General features: G+C 31.6%; 1 protein-coding gene across 1 annotated transcript in view; it reads right to left on the bottom strand.

Moving 5' to 3' along the window:
- The window catches only part of LOC129218586 (la-related protein 1B-like), a 114,502-nt gene that overhangs the window by 73,425 nt on the left and 13,461 nt on the right, over positions 1-27,616 (bottom strand). Inside the window, exons 2-6 of the mRNA XM_054852901.1 lie at positions 21,324-21,385; positions 19,810-19,866; positions 15,811-15,949; positions 13,162-13,314; positions 6,351-6,440 (exon numbers count right to left, since the gene is read on the bottom strand). Of these exons, the coding sequence (XP_054708876.1) occupies positions 6,351-6,440; positions 13,162-13,314; positions 15,811-15,949; positions 19,810-19,866; positions 21,324-21,356 (472 nt within the window). The 5' untranslated portion in view covers positions 21,357-21,385. The remainder of the gene's footprint in view (positions 1-6,350; positions 6,441-13,161; positions 13,315-15,810; positions 15,950-19,809; positions 19,867-21,323; positions 21,386-27,616) is intronic.

The raw sequence follows: 27,616 nt of genomic DNA, 5'->3' as shown, positions 1-27,616 counted from the left end.
TTTTTGAATAACATTCATAAAAACAAAGCAAAGTAAAATCTTTTTAGAGTTATCATACATTTTTAACAGAGTATTAAACAAAAATGAAATTAAATCTTTTAAACTTCGTGTTATATCAAAACCGTGAAGTATTAAATTCCAGTTTCGTACCATGTAATATTGAAACCATGTTGCAATAATCCCAAATTTGGTACTGTGTAATATTGAAATCGTGTTATACGAGGGATGCCTGTATATATTTCATTGTTTGCACTACAACTTCCCAAATGTCCTTAAAACTGCAACTATTCATGAAACTCATACCTCTCTTACATCTTATATTTAATCCTCCCATTCTACTGTGCATGAGTTGATTACAAATCTTTAAATTTGTAATAATCAATATTTTTCTTCTTTTATATTTTTTGCTCTTTGTTAAAAATAATCACTTATACAGCGTGTCTCTTTTTAACCTGCAAGAGCCTTATTTTTGCAACCCTTACTCCAAAATGCATACTTCGTCAAAGAAATCTTTAATAGTTAATTGAAACTTGATGTAATAACTAGAGTTAAACAAATCTCTGGCGAGCAAAAGATATCTTGGCACTAGCTATTTCAGAATGAGAGGGAAAAACATGTAGTTCCTTTTCTATAGTTAAAAAAAAATAGATAAATAAAAAGTGAAGTGATAGTTTACAAGCAAAAAATATTGACACTTAAACAATTAAGATTTTTCAATCAAACATTTTCAAACTTTTTCTAAAAAACATAATATTAACAACAACAAATGAGTAAACTCACGTAAAATTTGAGAAAGTTTTCAGTTTGAGATTTTATTCAGAATTAGATATTAGTTGTTTAGTCCCAAAATTATGTTCGGAGAGTTTTTGATTAACAAAGTAAACAAAATGGTGCCTATATGTATGCATACATATATATATTGAAAACATTATAGAGGAAATAATAACAATAGAATAAACCACAAGCCCACAGATGTGCTACACAACCAAACAAATAAGCCAGGTAAATATAAATATCAATAAAACAACAAGCAGACAAGATTACAACACATATAAATGACAAAGATAAAGCCAGAATGTCATTTATCTGTGTAACCTTGTCTGCTTGTTGTTCTATTGATATATATATGTAAGAACCGCCGCTCATGTTACATATATGAATATATATATATATATATATATATATATATATTTGGATGGCGCGCCCGGTACAGGCGGGCGTCATTGATGGTAGAGCATAATGGCCCTTTTGATCAGTCTCAATTAGGAAAAACTTAAAAATTAATATAGTAGGCCTACCACACTTTACTTGAAGATCACAGGTTAGTTCCCACGTCTATAAAGAAAAAACAGCAATCAATATAAAAATTATTGAGCGGCAAGGACGGAAAGAGTAACAATAATTATTTATACGAAAAATCGTAATGATTTGAAATGGAACGTCAGCTGAAACAAGCTATTTCTACCTCCAGAGATATAAAGTATTAAGCGGCATGCTCATTGGACGGCTGTAAATCCGCCGCAATAAGCCACGCCTACTCAACAAACATTAATGCCGGGAAAACCTAAATTGGTAGTATCAGAAGAGGAATGAAAATAAACTGGTAGATAGAAGAAACACAAAAGTGAATTAACTACCCACGCAGTTCAAGCAGAAGATTTTGGAGGGTAATTATTAACTTATCAATAACAGTATTATTTGATTTAGTTGAAACAGGGGAACCTCTTGAATTGCATTAACAGCACTTGAAAATTTGGGCAAGGGTCCTGAATTGGTGCAAGTTTCAATTTTATTTTTCCGGTTCAAGGAGAGGATGAGATTTTGTCGTTTCGGACAACTTCTATAATTAGCTAGATGTTCACCCTTGCAGTGAAAACATGAGGATGGTATGTTTGAGGGTTTTCGGTATTCTTCAGTTTTGTGCTGACCTGGACACACAAGGCAAACAGGGGGTTGTGCACAACTAAACGAGGAGTGAAAAAATTCTTGGCAGTTCCAACACTGCATAGTGTCTTTTTATCTGAGAGATTCAAAGCTGATATTAAACTCCACCAATCTCTCAAGTGACCAATTTTTTTCATTTTCGACTAGATCTTTCAAATAAATGAAAAACAAGGGCAGTTTGTTTTTGTTCATGTCCAATTTTACGCAACTGCGTAATATGTTGGGGGACATATCTTAGTATGGTTAGATTATCAGCAATCCATTTGAATAGGTAGACCGCAGATAACAATCTTATAAGCTGTTTTTCTTCAGGTAATCTATGCGAGTGATTTACAATGAAATTTTCATCAAGGTTGATTTTTAATTTTTTTGTGTGCTTCAAAACTAGGCATAGAGCACATTATCTTATGTTTAATTTTGCCGGTAATAGTAATTCCGGCCACTTCAGAAAACAGTTTAAGCCGACTATCAGAGTCGTTAGTTCCGTTAACCCAGATCGTAGGCACTTTAATTTTCCAAGGTATGGAATTCTTAACAACTTTGAAAGCGTTTTCAGTTCTTATTTCAGATTGGTCAGTTGCTTCCAAAGAAGTAAATGTTTCATTCTCAGAGTCGTTAGGATAGACTGATGAGTTAACAGTAGCAACCAAAGCAGAATCAATTTTTTCGTTTTAGCTTCATTTTTGTCAATGTTTTTCACATTAGATTTGTGGATAAACACATTATTAACTTTTTTCTTCTTCTTTTTGTTTTTCTTAACATTTCTTTCAATGAAGTGTTGAAGTTCACGGTTAGCAGTTAAATCTGTAGTCGAATGTATTCCGTCGCTAAGCTTAACGTCAGGGTTTAAATCACTGAAATCCATTAGAGTTTCATTATCAACTAATGGGGATTTCTCTACAACCTCAGAACCTCAGTATTTGTAGTAGAGTCCACTGTTTTGGGTTTAGAGATTAAATCAAAAATAAAGTCGATTTTTGAATTATTTTCTAGCTTAGGTTGGGACGTTATTGAGCCGTTCCAATTGCATACCTGAGGGGGTTTAATGCCTCAGCTGAATGGTGTTGCATTTCAAATCAAAAAGTCTAAATAAAAGTGTCAAGTCACCAGAGTTTACCAAACTAATATTACACTTATATTCAAAAACTAGATTATTAACAAAAGAGAGTAAATCGCCAATATCAATCGAATTAGAGTTAGAATTAAGTTTAGTTTCAAGTAAATTACTTTTAGTTAAATAATCCTGCATGAGACTTGGATCAAGAGAGGAACCAACACTCACCACGCTTCCGTCGAGGTCGGCAGGCAGGTTGGATTGATGAGAATTGGAGGTCGGGGTTGCGTACTTGGAATGGGGCTTTAGAGAATTTCCTTCCTCAAAGTTCGATAAAGCATTCCTTTTCGACTTGCCCCAACCATACGTCTTACTGCCTCCATCACCAGGTTCAATAAAGGCACACGGCGAAGTGTCTCGTTGTACTCGAGGTTTGGCATAGCTCATGGCGGAACTGTTTCAGGGACGTCCGCTCTCAACGAGAGCTGGCATTAGAATCGATCAACGTCCAGACATAGTTGAAGTTTGAAAATAGGTACAGCGCAGGTTACAGAGTCAAAAGTATTATTCAATTTCATATTTTCATTCAGAGCTGATTGCTTGCTCGTCACGTGAACTAGTCTTGTCTAGGGAAGCTTTTTCCCCCACACGTAAATGTTTGTGTTTTAATTAAACGTTTTCAGTTTGTAAATCATTGTTTTAGTTTAACCTATAACAGGGGAGGCGAGAAAGAAGGACATAACAGGGGACATGAAGTCTCAGAGACCGCTCTGTTTTAAAATATTTTTGTAAAATCATGTACATAATTAAGATACATTTCTGAAATTTCTCTCAGATGTTATTTAAACTCTTATTAGTAAAAAAAAAATTAGGAAAAAAATGTTTTTGAATTTTTAACTGAAATATACCTTTTCTGAGGAAATTTCGCTGGAGCCATAAGACTTTGAGAAAAGTCATATGCTGCAGTAAATAATTTATTGCTCGTAATAAAGTTACTGTTGAGCATTGATCTTTTATTAGTTGCTAACATGCGTATTTAAATAGATAATAATATGGTACCCGTCCAGCATCCACGTCCCAGGTAGACCTGTCGCCTGTAAAGTATATTATACAAAACAAGTAATTTTTTTAAGAGTTAGTTTTAATTAAAATTCATAAAACAACTGACAATTGTTAATTGTAGCAAACTACAACTAACAATTAATTGTTAACTGTAGTAAACCCCAATTAATTAATCATTAATTGTAATTTTCCACAATTACAATTGATCAATTGTTAGTTGTTGTGGTTATGTTTACCAATTAATCAATTGTTAATCTTTAATTGTTCATGCAATTAAAATTTGCCTAACTCTGAGATAATCTAAACTAAACATGTAGACATGTTTAGTTTAGAACATGTAGAAACCAATCGAGAATGATTTCAAATTCAAACATTTAAATTTAAAACAAAAGCATTAGGCATTGAAAATAAAAGTTTTTTTTTTTTTTTTTCCAAAAAAACCAGAGTTTATTTCGCTCATAGAAATAACTGCTTCTAAAAAGAAAAAAAATATATATATCTAAAAAGTAACATTTTATTTTAAAGCAATTTTAGATCTTGATTATTATCTAAACTAAATATTGATTGGTAGAATTTTACTCTTCCTACAGTGATTTTAACATAATTGTAAATAACAGATATATAGACCCATATACTATAATGGTCATATATAAGTAACATTTTATTTTTAAGTAGTTTTACATCTATATCATTACTGTATTTTCTTGTGTTTATTCTGCAGATTATACGCTACTGTGGATTATCTGAGATTTGATTTTTTTCCCCCTCAACAGCAAAGCATTGACAGTAGGCTTCAAAATGGAGACCGTTACCGCTGCCTGTATGTCGTTTATTTTACATAGCTTGTCTTTGCTGCCTGCCTATAGGTTGTTTTTTTAACATAAATTGAATGTTCCTCTTATGCGATTCAGGCTATGTAAAATAAACAGTTGTGGACGAAGCCTTCATTTGCAAAAGATTAGACTGTTTGCTCCTTTTCTTGACTCTGTCTTTAAGTAATTAAGGTACTATAAATACAATTTCAAAAAGAAATTATTCCTTCAATTAATTTTGAATGTATCTTAAAAGTTATTACTTCTTAACACTTTTCATTTAATTGCTAAAATTGTATGTTAAATCAAAATTTCATTTTTTTACATCATATTGCCGGCCGATTATACAAATATTCTTTTTTCTTCAGGCTGATTTTAGGACTCGCGGATTATACGCCATTACGGAAAATACGCAAGAAAATATGGTACCAAAACTAAACAAACAAATATTAATTGGTAGTGTCTTACTCTTAATATATAGTGATGTTAACATTATTTTAAATAACAGATATATAGTTCGATATACTATGTCCCAAGACTAATCAATGTGTCTTATATCAATCAGCAACCAGTTGTCCAGAATGAGTCTAATCCCACAGCCAGCTTTTTACTCTACATCAACAGTAGTCATGTTTCGGTTTCCTTATCTCCAGAAAGATATTTCTTTATTGGAAAGGGTTCAAGAAGGTTTAATAGGCTAGTAAGGGAGCTTTCAGTTAGATTATGATACTAGACTTAAAAGGCTTAATATGTATAGCCTGGTGCAAAAGTGAGTTAGAGGGGACATGTTTCAGTTGTTTCAATTTATCAAAATCGAAGATGTAAACTGGTTTTATTTTTGCACTGAAAGTAGGAAAGGGGCCATTGTTTTAAGTTATTCAAATCTCACGCTAACCAAGAAGTTAGGAAAATTTACTACTTTAGTTGGGTTGTGAACACTTGGAACAGCTTACAGGAAGAGGCTGTAATTAGCAAGGGGTGGAAAGCTTAAACAGGGCCGTAGATTTTCATTGGGGACAAACAGACTAGGACCAGCCTAGCTGGGCCCAAAGCCTGTTGCTGGTCGTCACATTTGTATTATTAATTCTTCAAAATTTCTCAGCAGTTCTCAAAGCAAATATGTGGCTGCGTTGATGACAATGATGAGATTCTATATCAGCTATGTCACTTAGGTAGAATTTTTAAACATTACTATAAACTAAATTTTTTCAGAGTTTACTACTGAACTGAATCAACATAAAAAAAAACCCCTAAGCAGCTATCTATAAATGATGCTACATTTTTCAATACATTTGACCCCCCTCCTTCTCAAACTGTCACATTTCACCTTATTTTTCCCTTGGTCACATCTCATGCTGTTTTTCATTAGCATATTAAAATCAAACTGACAACATTTGTGGGTGACCTCTAATAGCAAAAATGAAATTTCATCATAACATTAAAACATCTAATAAACACAGTGAAAATCAATTACTAACCCCTTCTTCGTAATTTCCATTCAGTGGAATAGTTTCGTCCTTTTCTGCCTCTTGATCGCTGGTTGTAAGGACGCTCTTTTTTATTATTTTCTAAATAGAAAATAGATTAAATCAGAAACATAAAAAATTAAAATAGGGAGTTATGCCAAAATCAGACCAAAGTTACAAAATGAAAGAACAGGTGAAATTCTCGGTAAGTCTAAATATGACAATTTTATACTTGCCACAGCAAGCAAGCTATAAATTTTAAAAAATAAAGTATATTTTTATGCAAACAATTTTCATAAGCTAACCTAGATATTAATGTCTAACATTAAATTTTAAAGCACTTATATTATTTAGTGTCAATAAGTTCCACTTAATATAAAAAAACCAGTCACATTTTGATTTAACTTGATTAAAGGCTATTTTTAAACAAAAATTAATATGATTATGACAGGATGATGGAAATGCAACTATCAATAATACTAAATCTTGCTGCTTTAATTTCATAAAAACAACTGAGACAGAAAAAATATGTGCCTGTTGTGTAAAATACTGAAAATCATTGTTCATATATAATATATAAAAAAAGATTCTGAACACAAACTGTATTAGCTGTAATATTTTTTTCATTCACTAAACAATACAAGCATCAAATTTAATAGGGGAAAGGGGGGTACATGTGAACATGGTATGTTTTATTAGGATAAGGTCAAGCAAAATATCTTAGAAAATTCTCAAGTAATGGCAGTACTAGTCCTACTTCTTGGTCAAAGTTTTAAAACAAGTCGATTTTTGGTTTATTTTGCTGCTTTTTGGAAATTTAAAGAAATTACTCTATTGAAGTTAAACGTTTATGAGATATTAATGTTGCCAGCCATGGAAAAAAATATAAGGACAAGCAAAAAGTTGCCAGTTCTAAGTGCCACTGGTTGGAAAAGTATGTAAATATTCTTATGTTTGAAAAACATTAAATAACATGAATTCTTAAATTTTGAATAGTTTGCCACTTGGAAAAAATTATAAAGACGCACATTTATTTTGAAATCACGAACAAAAACTAGCATATTTAGTTGCATCATATATAGCATAGATTATTTACAATAACCCAAAACTTATGCAGAAAGTTAGTTTTTATTTATCTTGTTCTTCATTATGCCAAACAGCACACAACTCTCTGAATGTGGAAAATGACAAATTATTGCGTACAAAAGAAGTAGAATGAGTGGACAGGAAATTGTAAGGAAGGTAAACAGATCTAAAACAGTAATTTATGATTTTTTGATGAATTCAAAAGAATATGGCAAGAAAAAGTGTACAGGCAAGCTCCCCACTTTTACTAAGCGCCAGAAACGAACACTTGTTTGTGGAGTTTACTAAAAGAAAAAAAAACAGAGTTCTACTCCAATTAAAGATAAATGAATGTATCTTGCACTAATCAAGCAGTGTGTAATGTTTTGCAAAAGAATTCCAATGTTACGTATACTAAACTACCGTCACATCTGCCATTAACAAAGCTTTCAAAGATGCTCGATTGGAATTCGCTAAGAAACACGTCTATTTTGGGGTCTTGATGGAAATATGTCACATTTTCTGACAAAAAAACTTTAACCAGATAATTTTCACCATTATTGGCATGATTTGCAAAACGAAACCTTTTCTTTTCAAAATGATAATTCGGAGGTGGTTTTGTGATGGGTGTGGTCAGGATTTGCAGCTAATGTCACACCACCAATTGTGTCCATTTGAGATCCATTGAATTCAGAATCATATGTTGATATGCTGGCTGAAAATTCATTAACTGAAGTACCCCTAGTCACAGGGGTGGTGGGTGATTATTTGTTTCAACAAGATAATCAAGTTGCAATGTGTCTTGTGGATTACATTCATGGTTTGAGGCCCATTCTGCGAAAATTCTGGACTGGTCTACAAGAAGTATTTATTTAAAGCGCATAGAGAATCTGTGGGGCATTTTAACTAAAAAAAAATGTCTAAGGTTGGGACACAATATGCAAATCAAGACGAACGGACATCATCCATTGAATTGGCAGGGTACATTTTGAAATAAACTTTAACTGAACGTTTTGAGTCAACGACTGAATGATTGATGAGGGTAATTGAAAAAAAAAGTGATTTCGTAGAATATTAATTTTTTTTGGGACATATTTGTTAATGTCCATTTAGTTTTTCCCATGTTTTACCTAATACATTTGTATTAATATTTGATTTAACAATTATATTGTAATTTAATTTCATACTTAGTGTTTTCTATTTACAAGTAGTAAATTATCTTTAGTTTTGTTTGCAGTGGATTACTTTCATTCCTAACATTCATTTTTCAACGTGCCCTTATATTTTTTCCATGGCTGCATAATAATTTAATTAAATGAAAAGACAATATTTTCATTTAATTAAAAAGTGAAGTTTAAAATAATTTTAAAATTTATGAAATTTTGACTGAAGCTTAAGTGCAATGTACCCAACATGAATATTCCTTATGCAATAAAATATTTAATGCATTATGTAACCTTATAAGCTTTTTGTCTGTACAATGATCAGAACATGCTAAGAAACAATAAAATTTGACAGCACGCAGTTATATTGTTTGGAAAAAGTATTTCCGTATTGACAATTACTGTACAATTTAAACTGACACAGTATATGCTACAAACCCTTCAATGTAATTGGTACATATGTATGTGTTGCATAAGAAAGGGGGTTTTGTTGTAATATGATGCTTATCCAGCATTTTTCAGAGGTTTGTTACAATAGAAGACACTTTTTAAAAATACCCTTAAGTAAAGAAATAACTTTTTAAAACATCTGTAAAAATTACAAGGCAAAGAAAAGGCTAATCAATCAAGGGGACACGTTTGCTCTGAGAAATTGATAATATTTTTCAAAAAACAAAGAAATGAAAAAAAAAAGAAATATGTCCAGGGTTCATACCCTTTAGGCAGAAAAAAATTCAAGCACTTTCAAGTACTTTTCAAGGTAAAAAATTTTGTTTTCAAGGCAATATCATAAATTTGTACTAAAAATACTGTATGCAGATTTCATTTACTACAAACACATAGAAATAAGGCAATAATACAAAAAAGTATAGGAAAACAAAATTGCTTTTTCTACAACGAGAGACGCTTTGATGAAAGAATTACTTCGTTGAAAGTTTTTCTGAAAATGTTTGAAAAGTTTGGTCATGAAGAGAAGCAGATACCAAGAGGTTTAATTTTGAGGTTTTTCAAAGGTTGCAGCAATCAGAGATTTGTATATTTTCTAGAATCAGCAAATTAATACTTAAAAGCACTTATGAAAGGTTTTTTTTTTTTTTTTTAAACTTTTATGGGAAGAAACTAAAATACCCAAGTTCAATGGCATTGCCAGACAGGAGTTTTTGAAGTCACTCCCCCCCCCTGGTTTCAACATTTATTTCCAATATCTATACAGTGGTTTATTACAATATAAGGGCGGTTAGGACAAAAACACTACCCAGAAAGTTATTTCAGTTTGCACTATTAAGTTCTAAAAATATTAGGTTTGCAAATCATTTATAAGTATGCAAATCAATTATTCGTATGTATTTATTAGCTGTTCAGCCAATAAGGCATTTCAACTGTCCTCGAGTAAATTTAAAAATTAGGAAGTAAGAAAAGTTTATGAAAGTCCACAGTCCAGTCTCTACACCTCAAAATATACTAAAGCAGTTTAAGCAGTGATAAATACTCTGAATGCAAACTTGAGCCTATTCAGCTTTCATTGATTAACTTGCAACACAATAAATGTGCAAGTTCAGATTTATAGAGCCATATTTCGAAATTGAAAAGATTCACAAGAAGTTGACATATTATGACAAAAATAGTTTTATTTTGGGAATTAATGGGCAATTGTCGAAATTAGAATTTAAATTTAGAAAGGCAATAATATTCAGGTGTAATTGTGATTTGTGAGTTCATAAAAAATTACCTGAAAGTTTCAAAGAGCAAAATGGGGCGAGTGGGGGGGGGGGGAATAATTTTTAAAACTAAGACCCCTATTACTTGAATATACATATGTACAACAAAAACTTTTGCTATGCATACAATTCATAAAATAGTTTATTAAGTCAAAATATTCTGCATAGAAATACCATGCCCAGTGCCTGTTGATAACCAGCAACAGGCACTGGGCCTAGCTAGGCTGGTACTGGTCAATTTATTAGATCCAAATGAAGATGAATGACCCTCCTTAAGTTATCTACCCCTTTGCTGATTAAAGCCTCTTTCAGTAAGCTCCAAGTACCCACAACCTTAATAAAGTAGTAATTTTGAACATTTGAGGAAAAGGGGAAAATTGGAGATATAGGGAGGTAAAAGCATAAAAACGAACACTACTGGATTTCAAGTGAATAATCATAACACAACCATCCCTGTTATACACCTTATTTATTTTAGCAGACATAAAAAAATGATGTACTTATAAATAAAATTATATAAATCAACTTTATATTTAAAATACAAACTTTAAGTTAATTTGTTAGGTGCTCAACGGCTGAAATTTAATTTTTTTTTTTAAAAATCTGTTATGACCAAAAATTAGGTAAAGATAATCATTCGAAATTGCAAAAATAAATAAGCAAATAATTAAACAAGACCAAGGTAATAAATTCTTTAACTCTTTAGTTATTAAAATAAAAAATAAAATAAGCTAATCTGATGTAGCAGTGTCAAAATAACTACTAATTGCCAAAAATATAAAAATATTTACCATATAGGATTGAAATCTCAAACAAGGGAAGCAAATTTTCGCGAATTAAGTTTAACGTTGTCATGTTTCCCATAAAATGAACTTATATTTTACTGAAATTAAACATAAAATATGCTAATCTACGGTAGCAAATATGAAAATAACATCCGATTAGTGAATATATTTAAATATTTGCAAGATGCAAAAAGATTGAAATTTCAAACATGAGAAGCAATTTTTCGCAAAGTCCGAGTTCGTTCGACGTGGCATGTTTCCCATGAAATTTTTTTTTGTTTTTTATTAAAATTAAACAAAAAATATACTAATCTAAGGTAGCATATGCGAAACTAACATTTGATTAGCCAAAATATTTAAATATTTGCAGGATGCAAAAAGATTGAAATTTCAAGCACAAGAGCAATTTTCCGCGAAACCCGAGTAAGTTCAATGTTGTCATGGTTTCCAAATTAATTTCTTTGTTAATTAATGAAATTAAACAAAAAATAAACTAATCTAAGGTACCATATGTCAAAATATCTTTTGGTTGTAAAAAACATCAAAATATTTACAAGATGCAAAAGGATTGAAATCCCAAACACGGAAGCAATTTTTCGCGATGTTGCATACTGAACACATGTTCAGAAAATTGCATTGGTGAAATACTTTTTTAAAACTTCTAAGCACAATTCGTTGATTTTTGAGAGAATTTAAGCACTAAGAAACTTTTTCAAGGTTTTAAAACTTTTTCAAGGTTTTAAGCACTTGAAAATGAACTTTTTTTTCAAGCACTTTTCAAGGTTTTTCAAGGGCGTACGAACCCTGATGTCCCCCTTTCCCGATATTTGGGAAATTAATCAACATGACTATTCAATTAAAAGGATTCAGTGCATTAGTTTTTTAAATAACTTTCAATGGTTTTTGTTAGAGATGGAACTATGTTTCGTCTACCTTGCCAAAGCCTGACCAAATCATGAACTGATTTGGCCTATGACAGTTTATGTTGTGAATATTCTTTTCTTACAATTATTAGTATATAAAACATTGCCTTCTAAGTTATGCACAATTGCACCTAACAATAAAACTAGCAAAGTTTTTGTGCAGTGAATATTGAAAACCAAACCATTCATTAAATAATAAATGTTATATTTATTTTGGAAGTTTCTAAGAAATAAGTAAGTTGCATTACATCATATTCAGCTAATATTTATTTCAACAATTTCAGCTGTTTTAAAATAAAGCTGTTCAAATATAGCATGCAACATTCTTTAAACATTTTTTGAAAATTTTTTTTTTTTTATTTTTTATACTTTTTTTAGTACTTTTAGGCTCAATACTTCAGTTTATTTTGAATTTACAACAGAATTAAACAGATTTCAGTCTGATCAGGATGATCAATAATAACCCAAGATAATAAACACACAGAGAGTTATTAAATATTAAATAAAAGCTGAAATTTTATTATTTATTTTTGATAGATAGACTGGTAAGAAAGAATGCCTGCACTTTTTCAAATTTACCTTTACTTCAAATAAACCTTTAAATTACAATTAAATTTGAAACTCATTAAAAATTTCTAAACTTCGACTAAGAAACAGAACATGCTTTTAATATTCAAAATTAAGGTTCATACTATTAACACACACACACATTCATATTTAAAAAAAAAAAAATAACAAAACAGCTGTTTTTCTGGTATTACCAGTGAAAAGCTAAAATAAATATGTTGGTTTTAGATTTTAGTTTTAAAAAGACACCAAAAGCATATTTTGTATGAAAACAAGAGCATTATTAAACATGGAACATATGATATTGTACATATTTATTGCACATTCAATGCGAAAGCTCAATATGTACAGCACCCGAAGCTTCGGTCCAACTGTGCTTTGTGCCATTACTAATACAATTATGATCATGGAATTACTTAACATCAATTAGATGCTAAATTTCCCTATTCCTTTATATACTTGTTGACATTTTTAAAACAGAACAAAAAAAAAGAGTTTTAGAAGATTTCCTTGCATATCTCTAATTTTTTAAGAAAAATCTTCTAGGGGTTATTCGTTTTAAATTCTTTAAATACTTTTTTTTTTCAAATTTTAAATCAAACCTGTTTTCTTAGATTCTTCTTTATCGACTTTTTTCTTCTCTCCATTACTGCTATCTTCTTTTTGATTCCCTTGTTTTCCACCATTTCTAGTATTTTTTTTCTTGTCAGTCTTTACTGGCTCAACTTCTAATGGTACCCATTTTTGTTTTGTCCCTAAGAAATGATAAAAAAGGAATAAAAAATTCACAAAATATTGCAAAGTTATTTCTAGATGAAACAAGAAAAATTTCATAGAAAGAATAATGAATTAATAAAAATATGCAGCTGTGTCATGCTACATTACAGTGAACCTTTGGTTATCTTAATAGTTATATTTATGGTCATTTGATTTAATATTTCGCAACTACAAATTACATTCTTAAAAATCTAATACATTAGTTGATACTATTTAGGGTCAAGATTTCATATTGGAAACAAAACCCTCCTTATTGGTGATCCTCCCTATCAAGGAATGGAGAAACTATCAACTATATTGAGAGTTTACTTAAAATTAAAAGCATTCTTACAGTATTGTATAAAAATTGTTTACTTGATTCATTTACCTCTTGAACTGTGCTGTTTTATACTGAGGAATTTTTGTTTTGATTCAGTTCTGCATTTTTGCACATGTTTAAAAACTCTGCTGGGTTTTAAAATTTTCTTACTTAAAATTTTTATAGTTAGAAATTACTGAAACATAGCGCCTAGCAGTTTTTTACAATGAAATTCTTATTATTTACAAAACAAGTAATGGTTTGCTTTTTTTTAATGTTAAGCTGTTAATTAGCAGGAGCAAGAAATTCACAGGTACGGGTACAAAAAAGAAAAAAAAAAGGCGACTTCAAGTCACTGAGAGGCAGTAAATACTCGATGCCTCATAGAAATTAGAAAATACAGTTGGCTCTCTGTTTAACGATGCTCTATTAAACGACTTTCTCTATTTAACGACGGCTTTTCACGGTCCCAAATGGTCCACTATAGTATTAAAAGCATTCTATTTAAGGACGCTTTCTACTTAAGGACAATTTTTTGTGATCCCTTGAAAGTGGTTAAACAGAGAGCCAACTGTAAGTTGAAAATAATGTTTCATTGTTTGTTTTTTTTTTTGGCCTTTGCAAGAAGAATCTTCCGAGGAAAATGTAACACTTGCTTTGCATATAAACAACCTAGTGTGCTACTAACATTCTTTTAGGTTTATTTTATACTTGAGAACAGTTATGCCTCATGCTCTGTCATATTAATCCTAACTTACAAAATGAATATTTCTTGATTTTTGCACCTTTTTTTTAGAGAGAGAAAAGTAAATGAATTAAAAAGTGACATACCACACACATCATTTTTTATTTCTGTGAAAATTTGTTGCCCACATACCAGCACGCCATTGGTAACGTGTAAAAAAACATCTTGATGTGAATGGCACGTCTAATAAGTGCAAGTAGGTACATTTGAGATAATTTAGATCTTAAGTTAAACAAAGAGGAATGAGTGAGCGTTTCACAAAGTTGATGTTGGTCCATGAGAAAGTAGGCTCATTTACTCAATGCCGTTAATGCAACCCATGATAATTTTAAGTACATATTTGCAGGCATATATAGGCGACATTTTTAGTACATATAATCTTATAGCAGTATTAACAAAATAGCATAGAACTAGTAGTCTAATCTTGTTAATAGGACTAAAATGTGCAAGACCGTGACAAAATAACTTATTCTGAGTGACTTTATCAGAACTTCTATAGACTTTTTAAAATGGATGTGTAAATGTATTTAGCTTTGATAACAATGACTAAGGTGAAGGGATAAAGTAAGGACAAAAAATTTGAGCAGCAATAAATTTTTTGAAATACACAACAAAGATTAACTATTCTAACCTACACTCTCACAGAATTTGTTTACTCTTCCTATCAAGAAGTATGGTTTTGCTAATTATTTCTGTTCTGTTTGTAGGAATTCTTTTGTCAGTTTGGATTTTCATTTCAGAAAAAGTTTATCCCTTATTCTAAAAATGGCAGTCAAATTTAAGTTAACAATGGATGATCAGTAAAATAATCCACAATTAAAAGTTTTCTTTAAACTTGGTGAAAGAGAGATGTCTAGATTCCTTGTCTCTTTCTGTCTACAAAAGCTAGGTCAAATGTCACAAAACTAATTTAAGACTTGAAGTATCTTCTTAGACAGATGGTTCAACTGTATTCTCTTAACCTTAATGAGGCAAGATAAATCTGCAAATTCACGAAATCAGAATGATATCAGTCCTGAAGTTATTAGAATCAAGGTCATGCATTACATTTCATTCCAATAACATAAAGATGAACTTTCATTGCGAAAATTTTCAAAAAATAAGAACCATTGAAATCAAATGTATAAAGGAAAATACTTTTTGTGAGCATGTCACTTTTGAAAATCAAAAAGTCAACTGCCTAAAGGCTGAATGATGAACACAATTTCAAGCAAAAATATGCATAAAATAAGTTTTGAAACAAAGAAGGAAGACAGACTTAATGTTTAAAAAAAAAATCTGTTAATGTGCATGAAAAAAAAGCACATGAAACTCATAAAAGTTAAAAAAATACTTGAATATGGAAGTGTATTTCTTCAAGATCGATAACATAAAAAAAAATAGTAATTACAGACAGAATATGTTAAAATATTACTTAAAAGTAATAGCTACCTTTTTTCCTATTTGCAGGAATGCTGTTTGTTTTAGAACTTTCTTGGTTTTCTTTTGCAGAATCATCATCTTGTACAGAATCATTTCCACTAGTTTCTTTAGATGATTTTGTTGAATTATTTGAACTACCAGCCTGTTTCTAAAAATGACAGAAATATTTATTAGCATGCATCAAATTGCATAAATACAAGACATTTCAGTTTTTCTGCTTATATCACTTTTCAATGTTTCTATATAACTTTTTTGCAATTAAAACAAGAAAAAATTCTGGTTTAATATTACCCTGTTAATGTACTATCTGCCTTGATTTGATTATTTATCAGTATAAACAACGAAGTTTTACTACAATAATCAGCAAGGTGCCAATGATTTAAACTGATTGATTTAAATCAGTGGTTCTAACCTTTTGACTACTCAATTTTATACAAATACTAATACAAAAGTGACGACCAGCAACAGGCTCTGGGCCCAGCTAGACTGGTCCTAGTCAATTTACAATCCCCAGTGAAGATCAATGGCCCTCTTAAAACTATCTACTCCCTTACTCATTACCACCTCTTCCGGTAAGCTGTTCTAAGGTTCCACTACCCTGCTAAAATAATTTTTCCTAATATCCATGTTAGCCTGAGATTTAAATAGCTTAAAACAATGACCCCTTGTCCTGTTTTTAGTGCTAAACTTCAGCCCCGTAACATCTTTCATTTCAATAAATTTAAACAACGGAATCATGTCAACTCGGTCTCTTCTTTGCTCAAGACTGTACATTTTTAGCCTTATAAGCCTGGAATCATAGTCTAAGTGAGAAAGTCCATTTATTAGCCTTGTAGCCCGCCTTTGAACCCTTTCCAATACATTAATGTCTTTCTTAAGATAAGGAGACCAAAACTTAACAGCATACTCCAAATGGGGTCTTACCAAACTTCTATTTCTGAACCAAATCTTAAAAACATTCATATTTAGGGCAAAAAAAAAAAACTGTACTAAATTTACATACATTAGGTTAGAAAATACGCCTTTTTATGAAAAATCTTTCAATCAGGTTCAAGAAAAAATTCGACTTCACCTTCTTCAAACTAAATTCGAGTTTAATTACAATTGATTTCCAATTGTTTCAGCAACAAACAACACACTTTTGGTGAAACCTTTTTCATTTATTTAGGCGGTACATAGCTAGAAAAATGGATGAGCAGTCACTTCAAATATTTCAGAAAATACATTACTGACACTTGAACAATAAAACAATGGAAAAAGATTTTAAAATTACTAAACAATTATAATTGTGGTAGCATTTCGGCACAGCTTCACTTCTAAAGTTTTTCTCTTAGAATTTTCAAATCTGCTGCTATGCACCAAAGGTTAACCACTTGGGATTTAATATTTTGAATTAAGTATTTATATGTCAAACAAAATATATTATTTTACATGTAGACTTTTACTATCAGCTGGAAATTTACCAGCTCTAAAAGGATAGCTACCTTATTTTAAAAATATGTTTTGATTGGCATGCTTTTTTATAATGCAGCTGTCAGTTTCATTTTAAAAAAAACTACTTTTACTCCTGGTTTATAGAGGTACCCTTATTTATAAATGTCCCAACACTAAATTTAAAATCTCACTTCAGTTGCCAAATTCGCTGAGATGGTGCCACATTGTTACAATTAATGAAGGCATTTTTGCCATAATTACCTCTTTACTCATAAGAAAATTTTACTTTTATTGAGCCAAAAACACTAAAAAAATTCAAAAATTGGGCTTTTTTTCAGTGAAAAAAAAATTATAAAAAACATCATAAAGTCAAAGATAATTATGGAAGGAAAGTAGGAGATAATATGAGTTTTTGAAACAGTCTGAAAATTTTCCAACTGGATGGAAAACTATTAAGTAAATTAAATAATGAATTTATTTAAACTATAAAACAAATGAAACTAAAATTTAGACAGGGTTCCCACTCCTCTAGTACATTACAAAATAGGGCCTATATATGGCCTTTTTCCGACACATTGGTAACTACATAGAACTAGTTCACGGCAGTGGCGAAACAAGATTTTTTTTTCATGTTGGAAAGAGTTACGCTTATAAACATGCACACACACATACTGCCGTGTGCAGGTAAAGGGCAGTAACTGCAAATGTTTCATTTTTTTGCATTTTTGTCATCTATTGTATGTTATCTTTATTGTACAAGCTCGTTTATTTGGTTTCTGCTGAAAAAAAAGGTGCGAAACAGACGTCTAATTCAAACATTTCCCTAGTGTTAGTATTGAACCCAAAATGCGTTTCTTCAAATATCTCGAAACCTCATTTCTGGAGATACTGCGGTTTACCTACCCACAGCAGCATAAATCGGTATACAGTCGGCCTTTGTTATAAGGTCACTCTGCGGGATTTCTAGAAACTGACCTTATAAGTGGGGTGTCTTAATAACCATTTTATATGCATTTGTTAATGAATAAGCATGTATATGAAAAGCAAAATTCTTCGCTAAATCCAATGTGTTAGAAAGTATCAATTTATTAGGTTTGTAGCTTTTTAGCAAAAGTCTTTGCCTCTTTATTAAATGTCGAATGGTTTATCAAATCCTAAAAAATAGGGCCTTTGATTAATTTTTAGGGCCTTTGAGTACTAAATATGGCCTTTAGAGAGGCCCCTATAAACAATACTCGAAAATAGGACCTTTATCAGGGCTTTTGAGGGCCAGTGAGAACCCTGTTAGAATGAGCAATTACAATTTCTAATTCCAAATTGAATTAGAAATATTCAAGATTATATTATTTTTATTCAGGAACATTTCAACTAGTTTACTAAAAATGAAACTTACAATCTTGTATTACTTCTTTAATAAAAATTTCAGAAATAATTTTAATAAAGATTTATTTTAAAATTGCGATACTTGTAAAGGGTTCATTTCTGCACACGCATTTTTGTTTCTCCTCATCATTAACTATTCAAAATTTAGTGATGTAACTCAACATCACTAAATTTTGAATTTTTACTTTTTGTAACCTTATTACATTCAATTTATGTAGCATTTTTATTCTTTTAACTTAAGGGAAAAATCACTCTGAATTCCATCTGGAATTCAGAGTTTCCCTTGGTTTCCGGATTGTAGAGAGTCTTCCTAATACTTTTTTGCCCCTTTTGATCAGTACTCCACTCTGTTTATTTTTGTTTTGAAGCCTTTTTAAAAATATGGTTCATTAGTTATCAATGCTTTTAATAAATGCCTTCACCTACACTTGGTTCATTTTGGACAGTTTTTCTTACTAACTTTTAAAAATCATGTTGTAGCTCGAAATTCTTAATTGTATTAAAAAATAGGACATGTAAATGTTTGCGGAAAAGGAAAAAGGTTTTAAATTGTAATACTACTGAAATTTCCTTCTTAAACTTAAAATCCCCCCTCCACCAATATCAAAAAAGTAGGGTTAAAGGGGGACATCACCCATAAAATTTGAACCCTATTTCAGACCCTAACTTAATAGTTGTTGATAGAGAGGAGAATGAATGAGGTATTTCTTCTATCACCCAGCCAGCATACATTTTTCTCTAAGTTAAGGTACATTATCTAGACTCTAAATATGTTGATACATTCAATTCTGATGAAGTATTAAAAGGGATAATAAGGAGAGAAGAGATTATTGGGATTTATTCATTGCATTTTGTTTCTATACGCTTAAAGATGTGAGACTTAAAAAATAACAATGCACTGTCAAAGTAATTAAAAAGGTTTGCAAAGAATCAGCTGGAAAAAAATTCGACTATTTTTTTCAGGACATTTTTGTTAATTTTGTTACAAATTTTGATTTTGATTTTTTTTATTTTTAAGGGCTCTCTTAACCTGAATGTACATAGTCTTTTTTTTTAGATTCGAAGGCATAAAAACTAAGATAAAATAGAAATGGATCATTCCAGACAATTTAACGATGATAAAATTATCAACTTAAGCACAGAATTTCTCATCAATGCAATAAAGCTAAAAAATTATGTAAAGATACTTACTTCATTCATATGTACTTCACCTAATGTTGGCCATTCACTAAGAGAGTTTGTGTCATCCTATATGTAAGATAATAAAACTAGTTTGCAGAAATGCTCAAAAATTAAAAGTAATACATATTTTACAGAAACAAAACAAATAATGTATTCATAAAGACATAAAAATGAGATAATTTGAGCACATAAAAGTTGATTTATTTTATTTATTTATTTTTATCCTCAGGTGTAAATCCATTAATGGACATGGAACAGTAAAACAGCATACAACTATATTATCTAAGCATACACAGAAATATCTGAAAATAAAATTGTAAAAGACAATAAAATTAAATAATATCTATGACATTTAAAAAAAGGTTTGTGGAGTTAAATATTGAGTAGGCCTGGCCCTGCGGCCAGGAGGGTTAAGAGGCTGAAAGAATGAAAAAATAAAAATAAAAAAAAAGATAAACTAGAGGTTCCCTGGAACAAGGAAAACTTTAAGAACTCCAGCGAAAGGAAAAGCAGCTCTTGACCACTCTAGCACTGAGCTTCTGCTCCAGCTCAGGGAGCCACTCCCAGTCAATAAGCTACAGCTCTAGCTCCAGGTAGACTAGTTGTGGCAATTTTATGGCCGTGGGAAGGAAAAAGAGCTTTATCTGCAGAAATTAATTTTGAGAAATTTGAGGAAACTAATTTGGGATTCAATACTAACTATTAGGAGACGCTATAATTAGACTTGGGGGGGGGGATGCAGATACAGCCCTTTATCTTCCCATAACAGTTATATATCTATCTTTGATTTTAAATTTTAATTAGAAATATTAACTACTTAAAGGAACATTTTAAAATTATAACATAATGGATTGTTTTTCAGTCTTTTGCATTTGATAAAACATTCTCCTAAAAATTTTGATTTTTTAAATTATATGAGCATGCATCAAATTTTATTTTACAAGAATTGATGGTTGAAGCAATATTCAGTTTTTTTTAAACTTTATTTTTTTTTTTTCAGTTTTCTGAATTAAGAGTAGAAATATTCATGCTATATAAGACACTAGCAGTACTTGCACGGCCATGCCCGTGATAAGAATTTAAAGGAAGTCCCTTGAATAAAAAATCCCCCCTCCCCTTCTGATGGGAAATTGTCATTTTTCTTCAACTAAAATGCGTATACACCTTCTCCAGAAACCTATCAAAGCCTCTTGGAATTTGAAACTATTCGCCAAAACATATAAAGACTACAATAGCTTTAGAACTCAAAATAATCCTTCAATTGTATAGTTCATTGCTTAACGCACCAAGCAACCACACTACTGTAACCCTGCCAGGTGAGTAAAGTTCATCAAGCATAATATTACATAACAAGTTTGCTTTAAATGTGCTTTCAAATTTCCCAAAACGTTTCAGCAAAATATAAAACACACACACCAAGGAACGAAGCCAAGGTGAAATATTCTAATTAGTTAAGAAAAATAATTAGATTCCTGCAAGAAAATATTTGATTTATATGATATAAAACCTGAAAAGAAACTGACCTTTGCAGTCTCCTGAGCATCTTGAGCTTGCATCTTGAACTTTCAAGAAGAGCTCTCACCCACTGTAAAGGACATTTTCATTAAATATGAAGTAATTAGTGTAAAGAAAATAAGAGTAGAAAATATTCAAGATACATAGTAGGGTCAGATGAAATAAAATTACCTCTTAATTCATAAGAAAATTTCACTTTTGTAGAGCCAAAAAACACTAAAAAATTCAAAAATTGGGCTTTTTTTTCACAGTGAAAAAAATAATAAAAAATCCATGAAGAGTCAGCAGAAAACAGACAGTAATCCTTAAACTTGTGTTACAGTACTATTTTTTCTTACAGGAATGCCAGGCTAGAGAATTAACCTTTGCTGTCATTGTCATCATGCTTTACTCATTGTTCAAGAGCAAGGGGAGGGGAGGGTGGTTTTCCAATAAGCTATTGAATACAATTTTGATTATGGATATTCTTTATACATCAACATAAATTTTAAGATGGATATTTTTAAAATGATGTGCTATACACATAAATGATACTGAAATTATCAATGCAAATATTATTTTGTTAGTTATTGAAAAAAAAAAATTAATTAAAGATTCATAACTACTTGAAATGTTTTATAGTATTTTCATGCCAGAGGGAATGATGAAGTAATTTCTATTTTGTCAAGGTTTAGTTGTTGAAAATACAATTTGAATAGCAAAAGTGCTGAAAACCTGGTTAAAAGTTCTCAAAACCTAGTTTACCTAGAGTAAATATCCACCCTGTTTTGTAGATCTAGGAGGGTTAAATTACTAAAAATTTAAATGTATTTAAATTTCCTCATGGATTTTCACTGATACCATAGTTAGACCTTAGATGGTTCGGGCCCAGCTCCTCAAAAATATTTTTTTCTAATTCAGATAAATTGAAGAAAAATGTGTGAAAATAATTTAATACTTGTTTAATACAGAAGTGTGGAGCCACTTCCATCTGGTTAAAAAGTTGAGGGAGGTTGAACAACTTAAATCCAGGGCCCTAACAATGTTCTCCTCCAGTCAGGAGAAAGGAACTAGATAATGGGGCCCAATGTAAACATTTAATGATTATACCGGGCCCTACTGTACAAAACTTTAATGATTAGGACCAATTAATACGATAGGTAATAAGGCAGAGGCTTTATCAAGGGCGGATTCAGGGGAGGGTCAAAGGGTCAGCTGACCCCCCTGTGACAAAAATTTTAACTTCAGTTTCTTAGATCCAGTAAAAATAGTACTTGGAATCAATTAAAACTTTTTTTTGCTTGGCTTTGTAAGGTATTTCTTCTCAGCACGTCATAATCCAAAGAATTGGCTGGGTTTATTCATTGAGCTATTGCTAATTTGAGTTTTTTGTTCATTTTCTGAAGAATAACTATCTATAAAGAGCTTAACATTTTTTCAGAAGACTCTTCCACCTCAAACCACATGTGGTGTGTGGTGTTGTGTGTACTTTTTACAGCTATTCCATAGCTGTAATGACTTTAGGTGAAATTTTGAAGGAATATGATCAAGGCGCAGGTTGCGTCTTCGAAAAATTTTATAGGTACAGGTTGTAATTTAAAAGGGTTTTGATATCTTTGGGGGGGGGGGTGCCGTAGCATATAAGGAGTGCACCATCCTCTGCTTAACTGATACACTTTTACACAGGAGGTATGATGCTGGCGAATAAAACCTGACCCCCTATCAAAACCTTCTGGATCCGCCCCTGGGCTTCATCCCGGGACCTTGCTATTGCATGGGCAAAGCAGGGATTCACATTAGGTTCAAAGATTTAAGATTTCTGAAGCTATTTTTTAAGTTTTATCTATTTATTTATTTACTGGTCCGAAAAATGCTAAAATTCGGCAACAATGAAATTTTAGCGAAAATAAAACTTACAATAATTTACTTTATGATTCCGAATATTACTCTCACTTTTATTAATAGGGTGAAATTCTAAAAAAAAAACTCAACTACAGCATGACTGAGAAACAACATCTCCAAAAAAAATACCAAAGGAAAAAAACTGCCTATATAGACTGGCTCTGATAAAAAGATATTTGTGACCTTGGAAAAGTTCTTTTACATTTTGGTTGAAAGAGGAGAAATTCTTAGATTGGCACAATGCCAAAAAACATTAAGTGCAATGCAAACAGGTTTTCTTTGCCCCTATTTTAACAAATGGAATAGTTCAACCTCAAATAATCAGAAGTCATTTTGTAAGAATCAGACTATAACAACTAATGCATAGTCAAAACCATAAAATGAATGGACAACAGGGCACAGGTTTAAAACTTCTGTTAAAACCTGCACCTAATTTAAATTCCCTGTTTGTTTTTATTTTGAGTAAAAAGGGTGAGAATTATTTGGGATTGTTTCAAACTTAAACTATTATTTTCATCAATTAGGTCTTATCTCTTATATGCAGCTATGTGTTTGTCCATATTATGATTTTGAAAGTTTCATCGACTAAAAAGTATTTTTCTTACAAGACATCTACACCAATATGACAGACAAATATTACTACTGATGATTATCTATACATTTAATTACATACGATATAAAGATTATATGTTGCCTGCTCATTTAATGCTTCAATTTCAAACTGAAAAAATGCAATATTTTCAATAGTGAATTATAGCTATAAACAAAGTTTACGAAACTTAAAAAGAAGATAGAAATAAACTATTCATGGGACCAATAGAAAAGATAAATTTTAGTGACATTCAAGAATTTATGACATTGTTAAAAAAAAGAAAAAGAAAAAAGTAATTTACATTGACGGTTGTATATTGTCACATCAAGAATAACAAATTCTTACAGTGACCATGCAGCAATTCCCAGCTTGGAATTCAAACTAATGAAACACGACACAATATCCTAAATTGCATCAAACATTTTGCTATGCAAAAAAACAAAGAACTGAATATTTTTTAACTGTGAAAGACAAAACTAGATGTTGATGCACTGTACTTAATGATTTTAGATGAATATTTTTATTAATAAATACACTGTTAAATGGTTTTAATTTTTCCCCAATGGTATAAATTTAACTTTTTGAAATTTTCACACCCTAAAGATTCTTATTGTTTTTAGAACCACCCATTTGCACCAGTTCTTCTATTTTGTAAAAGATAAGTGATAAAAGTTTAACTGATGTCATTGCTTGAGACTTTTTAATTGCACATATTAAATCTATTACATTTCTTAAAACTTGTTTGTTTTCTTCTTGAAAATTTCATTTAGCAAATGTCATAAAACTACTCCTCAATTTTACAGAACTGCTCTTCAATATCAGAATTTGAACAGCAGTACTGCTCCTCAAAATGAAAAATTGATTTCCCCAGTTGTTACAGCTTTTTTTTTTTTTTTTACAATGTCATAAAACATTCTTGAATACTTCTCTTATAAATATCTTCTTAATATACTTTTATTGTCTGAAACCAGCAGGTTCAGAACAGGTCAAACTCCATCTTCCTAATAGAAGACAGAGAACCTTCCAGAACGAATTCTCTTCTAAGAAGGAATTCTTGGAAGACAGACCTTCCAAGAATTCCTTCTTGGAGAATTTTAAAAAGAAAATTTACAGACAAATATTTTTGTCTTTTCTTTCCTTCATTTCATCTTTATTCAATCAGTACTCATTTTACCACCGCAGATCTCCCCCCTCCGCCCCGGAGGGTAAAATCTAAGGTGCCTGCTAAGTGGTGGGGTGATGCTGAGAAAAGTACTCCTTTGACCTTGAAATAAACAGATTTGGAACAGGTCAAGAAAATTCACACAGGAAGTCGGATAGAATTTTTTCAAATGAGTTCTTAAATTTTTTGTCTTATTAGCTAGACATTTTGTATGGCTTTGGTGCAAAGTTTGACAGTTTTAATGTAATCTCTCGTACGGAACAAAGCATGGAAAAACGATTTCTATTTTCCCGACAAGTATTTTGAAAATTCATCGGTAATAATAAAGTTTATTTTCTTGAGAAATGCAGCAGATAGTGCTTCATGAAATAACTTAGGGGCAGTCCATTATCGATGTTTGGTTCCGAGGGGGTACAGGCATGAGTTGAAATTTCGAGTTTGAAATGAGAAGAGGAGAGGCAACGTTCAGAATTATTGCTGGTCCACTGGTCCCAGACCAGTGAAACCTGCCTTAAACCACCATAAAATAAATAATCAGTGGTCCTTGGGACCACCTACTTCTGCTACTTGTTAGCCAAATGTTTGGTTGGCTTTTTTTTACATCTTATTTTTTTTCAAATAGCTTTATATGATTGAAAATCACATCCATATTTCACTCAATATATATCATACTTGGGTGGGGGAAATAACTCCTTGAAACTAAGCAAAAATGGTCAAATTAAATTCTTGGTAACCTATTTTAAGGGCTATTATAGACACTGGATTTAAATGTTTATTGCCAAACTTTGTCAAACAAAACATTTTAAAGTTTGAAATATCAAGTTAATTAAAAAAAGGTTACTAGGAGAATTTTTAAAATTTTTTTGATCATTTGTTGCACATTGCTATTTAAAGCTTTTCCATTATTACTTATACTCAGGACTGGCGACAAGGGGGGGGGGGCAGAGGGGGCAAACGCATAGGGGCCCGGACTCAAAGAGGCCAACAAAATTAAAAACATTCCAGTGCTTAAAATGTACGCTCATTGTTAAAAATTTAAATGACAGATTAAGTTCAAATGCTTTACAGCTGCTCTTTTTATCAGCGTGACATGCTTAATGTGCAGAGAATGATTAGTTTAACTTTACTCTAAACCAATTGTAAACACTGAGCGGTGGTGTGGTTGTGGAAATTTCCAAGAACCGTGGTGCGGTGCCTGCCTAGAGTCAGTCGCTCACGTTCTCACGGGCCCCGTGGTGCTCAGGGTGCGGGAGCCCCCCCCCCCCAGTGACTCACTACCTTCCCACCCACCCCTTCCCCATCCTTACCACAGGTTTCAACCTGACTGAACAGTAAACAACACAATACTAAACCTATGTTTCTTTCAAGCTCGCATTTCAGTGCTGTTTTTATGTTCTCGAGCGATTGGTTTTGTTCAATTCCGTGTTGTTTTTAGAAGATTAATTTAACTGATAATTTTTATTAACTAATTTTTCTAGCTTTTGCATTGCTAGGGGCTGGACTACTATCAAGGGGCCCTGGACTTCTTAATTGCACAATGATATGAGATCATTGATGATGGAGACAAAAATGAAAGCATTAATTCCAAAGGGGGGGGGGGATTGTGATACTACAGTGAAGCACCGCTTATATGTTTCTCTTTTATACATTTTTATGAATTATACTTTTTTAAACTGGCCCCTGCAGAGTCTAATACACATTAACTTATAGGGGAAGGACCTTAGGACATGGCACACCTTGGGACACCATAAAATTCAGCTTTAATTTTGTAAACAGAAATTCATTCTCATAGGACAGCATCGGTGAGAGCAGGATCTACTCTTCTGCGTACTTTGGAATTTCTGACAAGAACAGTTAAAGACTGATCTAATTTTGTTTGTTTTGAAAGGTTCCGAGTTGCATTCAAGGTGGTTTCATTGTTAAAATTTTTAAGCTGGAAATGAAATAATTTCAATCAGAGAGAGCATGTAGGAATTAAAATATGTCCTTTCATAATAATTTAAAGGTCAAAAAATGTATTGTGCTGATAAGTCGAACTTTCAAAATGTTAATACATAATAATCCAAGTGAAGAAGGTTGGGACACTGTAACAAGTTGCTCCACCAATGTACAGTGCAGAAAAAGCCTATTTCAATGTACTTAATAAAGCTGATGAGTTTAAATGAAGTAAAAAAAAATATTAAAATAACAGAAATAGTGTTGTTGCAAATCTCCAGTGTTTTGCAGCGCTAAACCAGGTCTATGAAATTCGTCACTCTCAAAAAATCCAACACCAACATTGGATCCGCCAAAACATCCAATCTTGAAAGTCCCAGACAATTCAGTATATGTTCGGGGGTGGCCTGATGGTCGGCACACTTCACACAGGTTGGAAAAGTCTTTTTTCCATTGCAATAAGTCAATGATTTTAGGTGTCCACTAACGAGCCTAGTGATGGTCGTCTGATCTCGCCTACCACACTTGAGAGATAATGCACCTCCCGGGCACTTCGCCTGGTAGTCCAGGAGGACTTTGCATCTCTTTTAGCCTTAGAAAATAGCTCCAAGTAAGTCAAAGAACCAGGTGTATATAATGGTTCACCAGTCCCTTTTTTAGCCAAGATATCGGCCATCTCGTTACCGTGTACATCAACGTGAGATGGAATCCACTGAAAATGCACCTCTCGA

The sequence above is a fragment of the Uloborus diversus genome, chromosome 3, assembly GCF_026930045.1.
Source record: "Uloborus diversus isolate 005 chromosome 3, Udiv.v.3.1, whole genome shotgun sequence".
Classification (NCBI taxonomy): Eukaryota; Metazoa; Arthropoda; class Arachnida; order Araneae; family Uloboridae; genus Uloborus; species Uloborus diversus.
The sequence above is the reverse complement of the archived record's forward strand: the minus strand, read 5'-3'. Positions and strand labels throughout refer to the sequence as shown.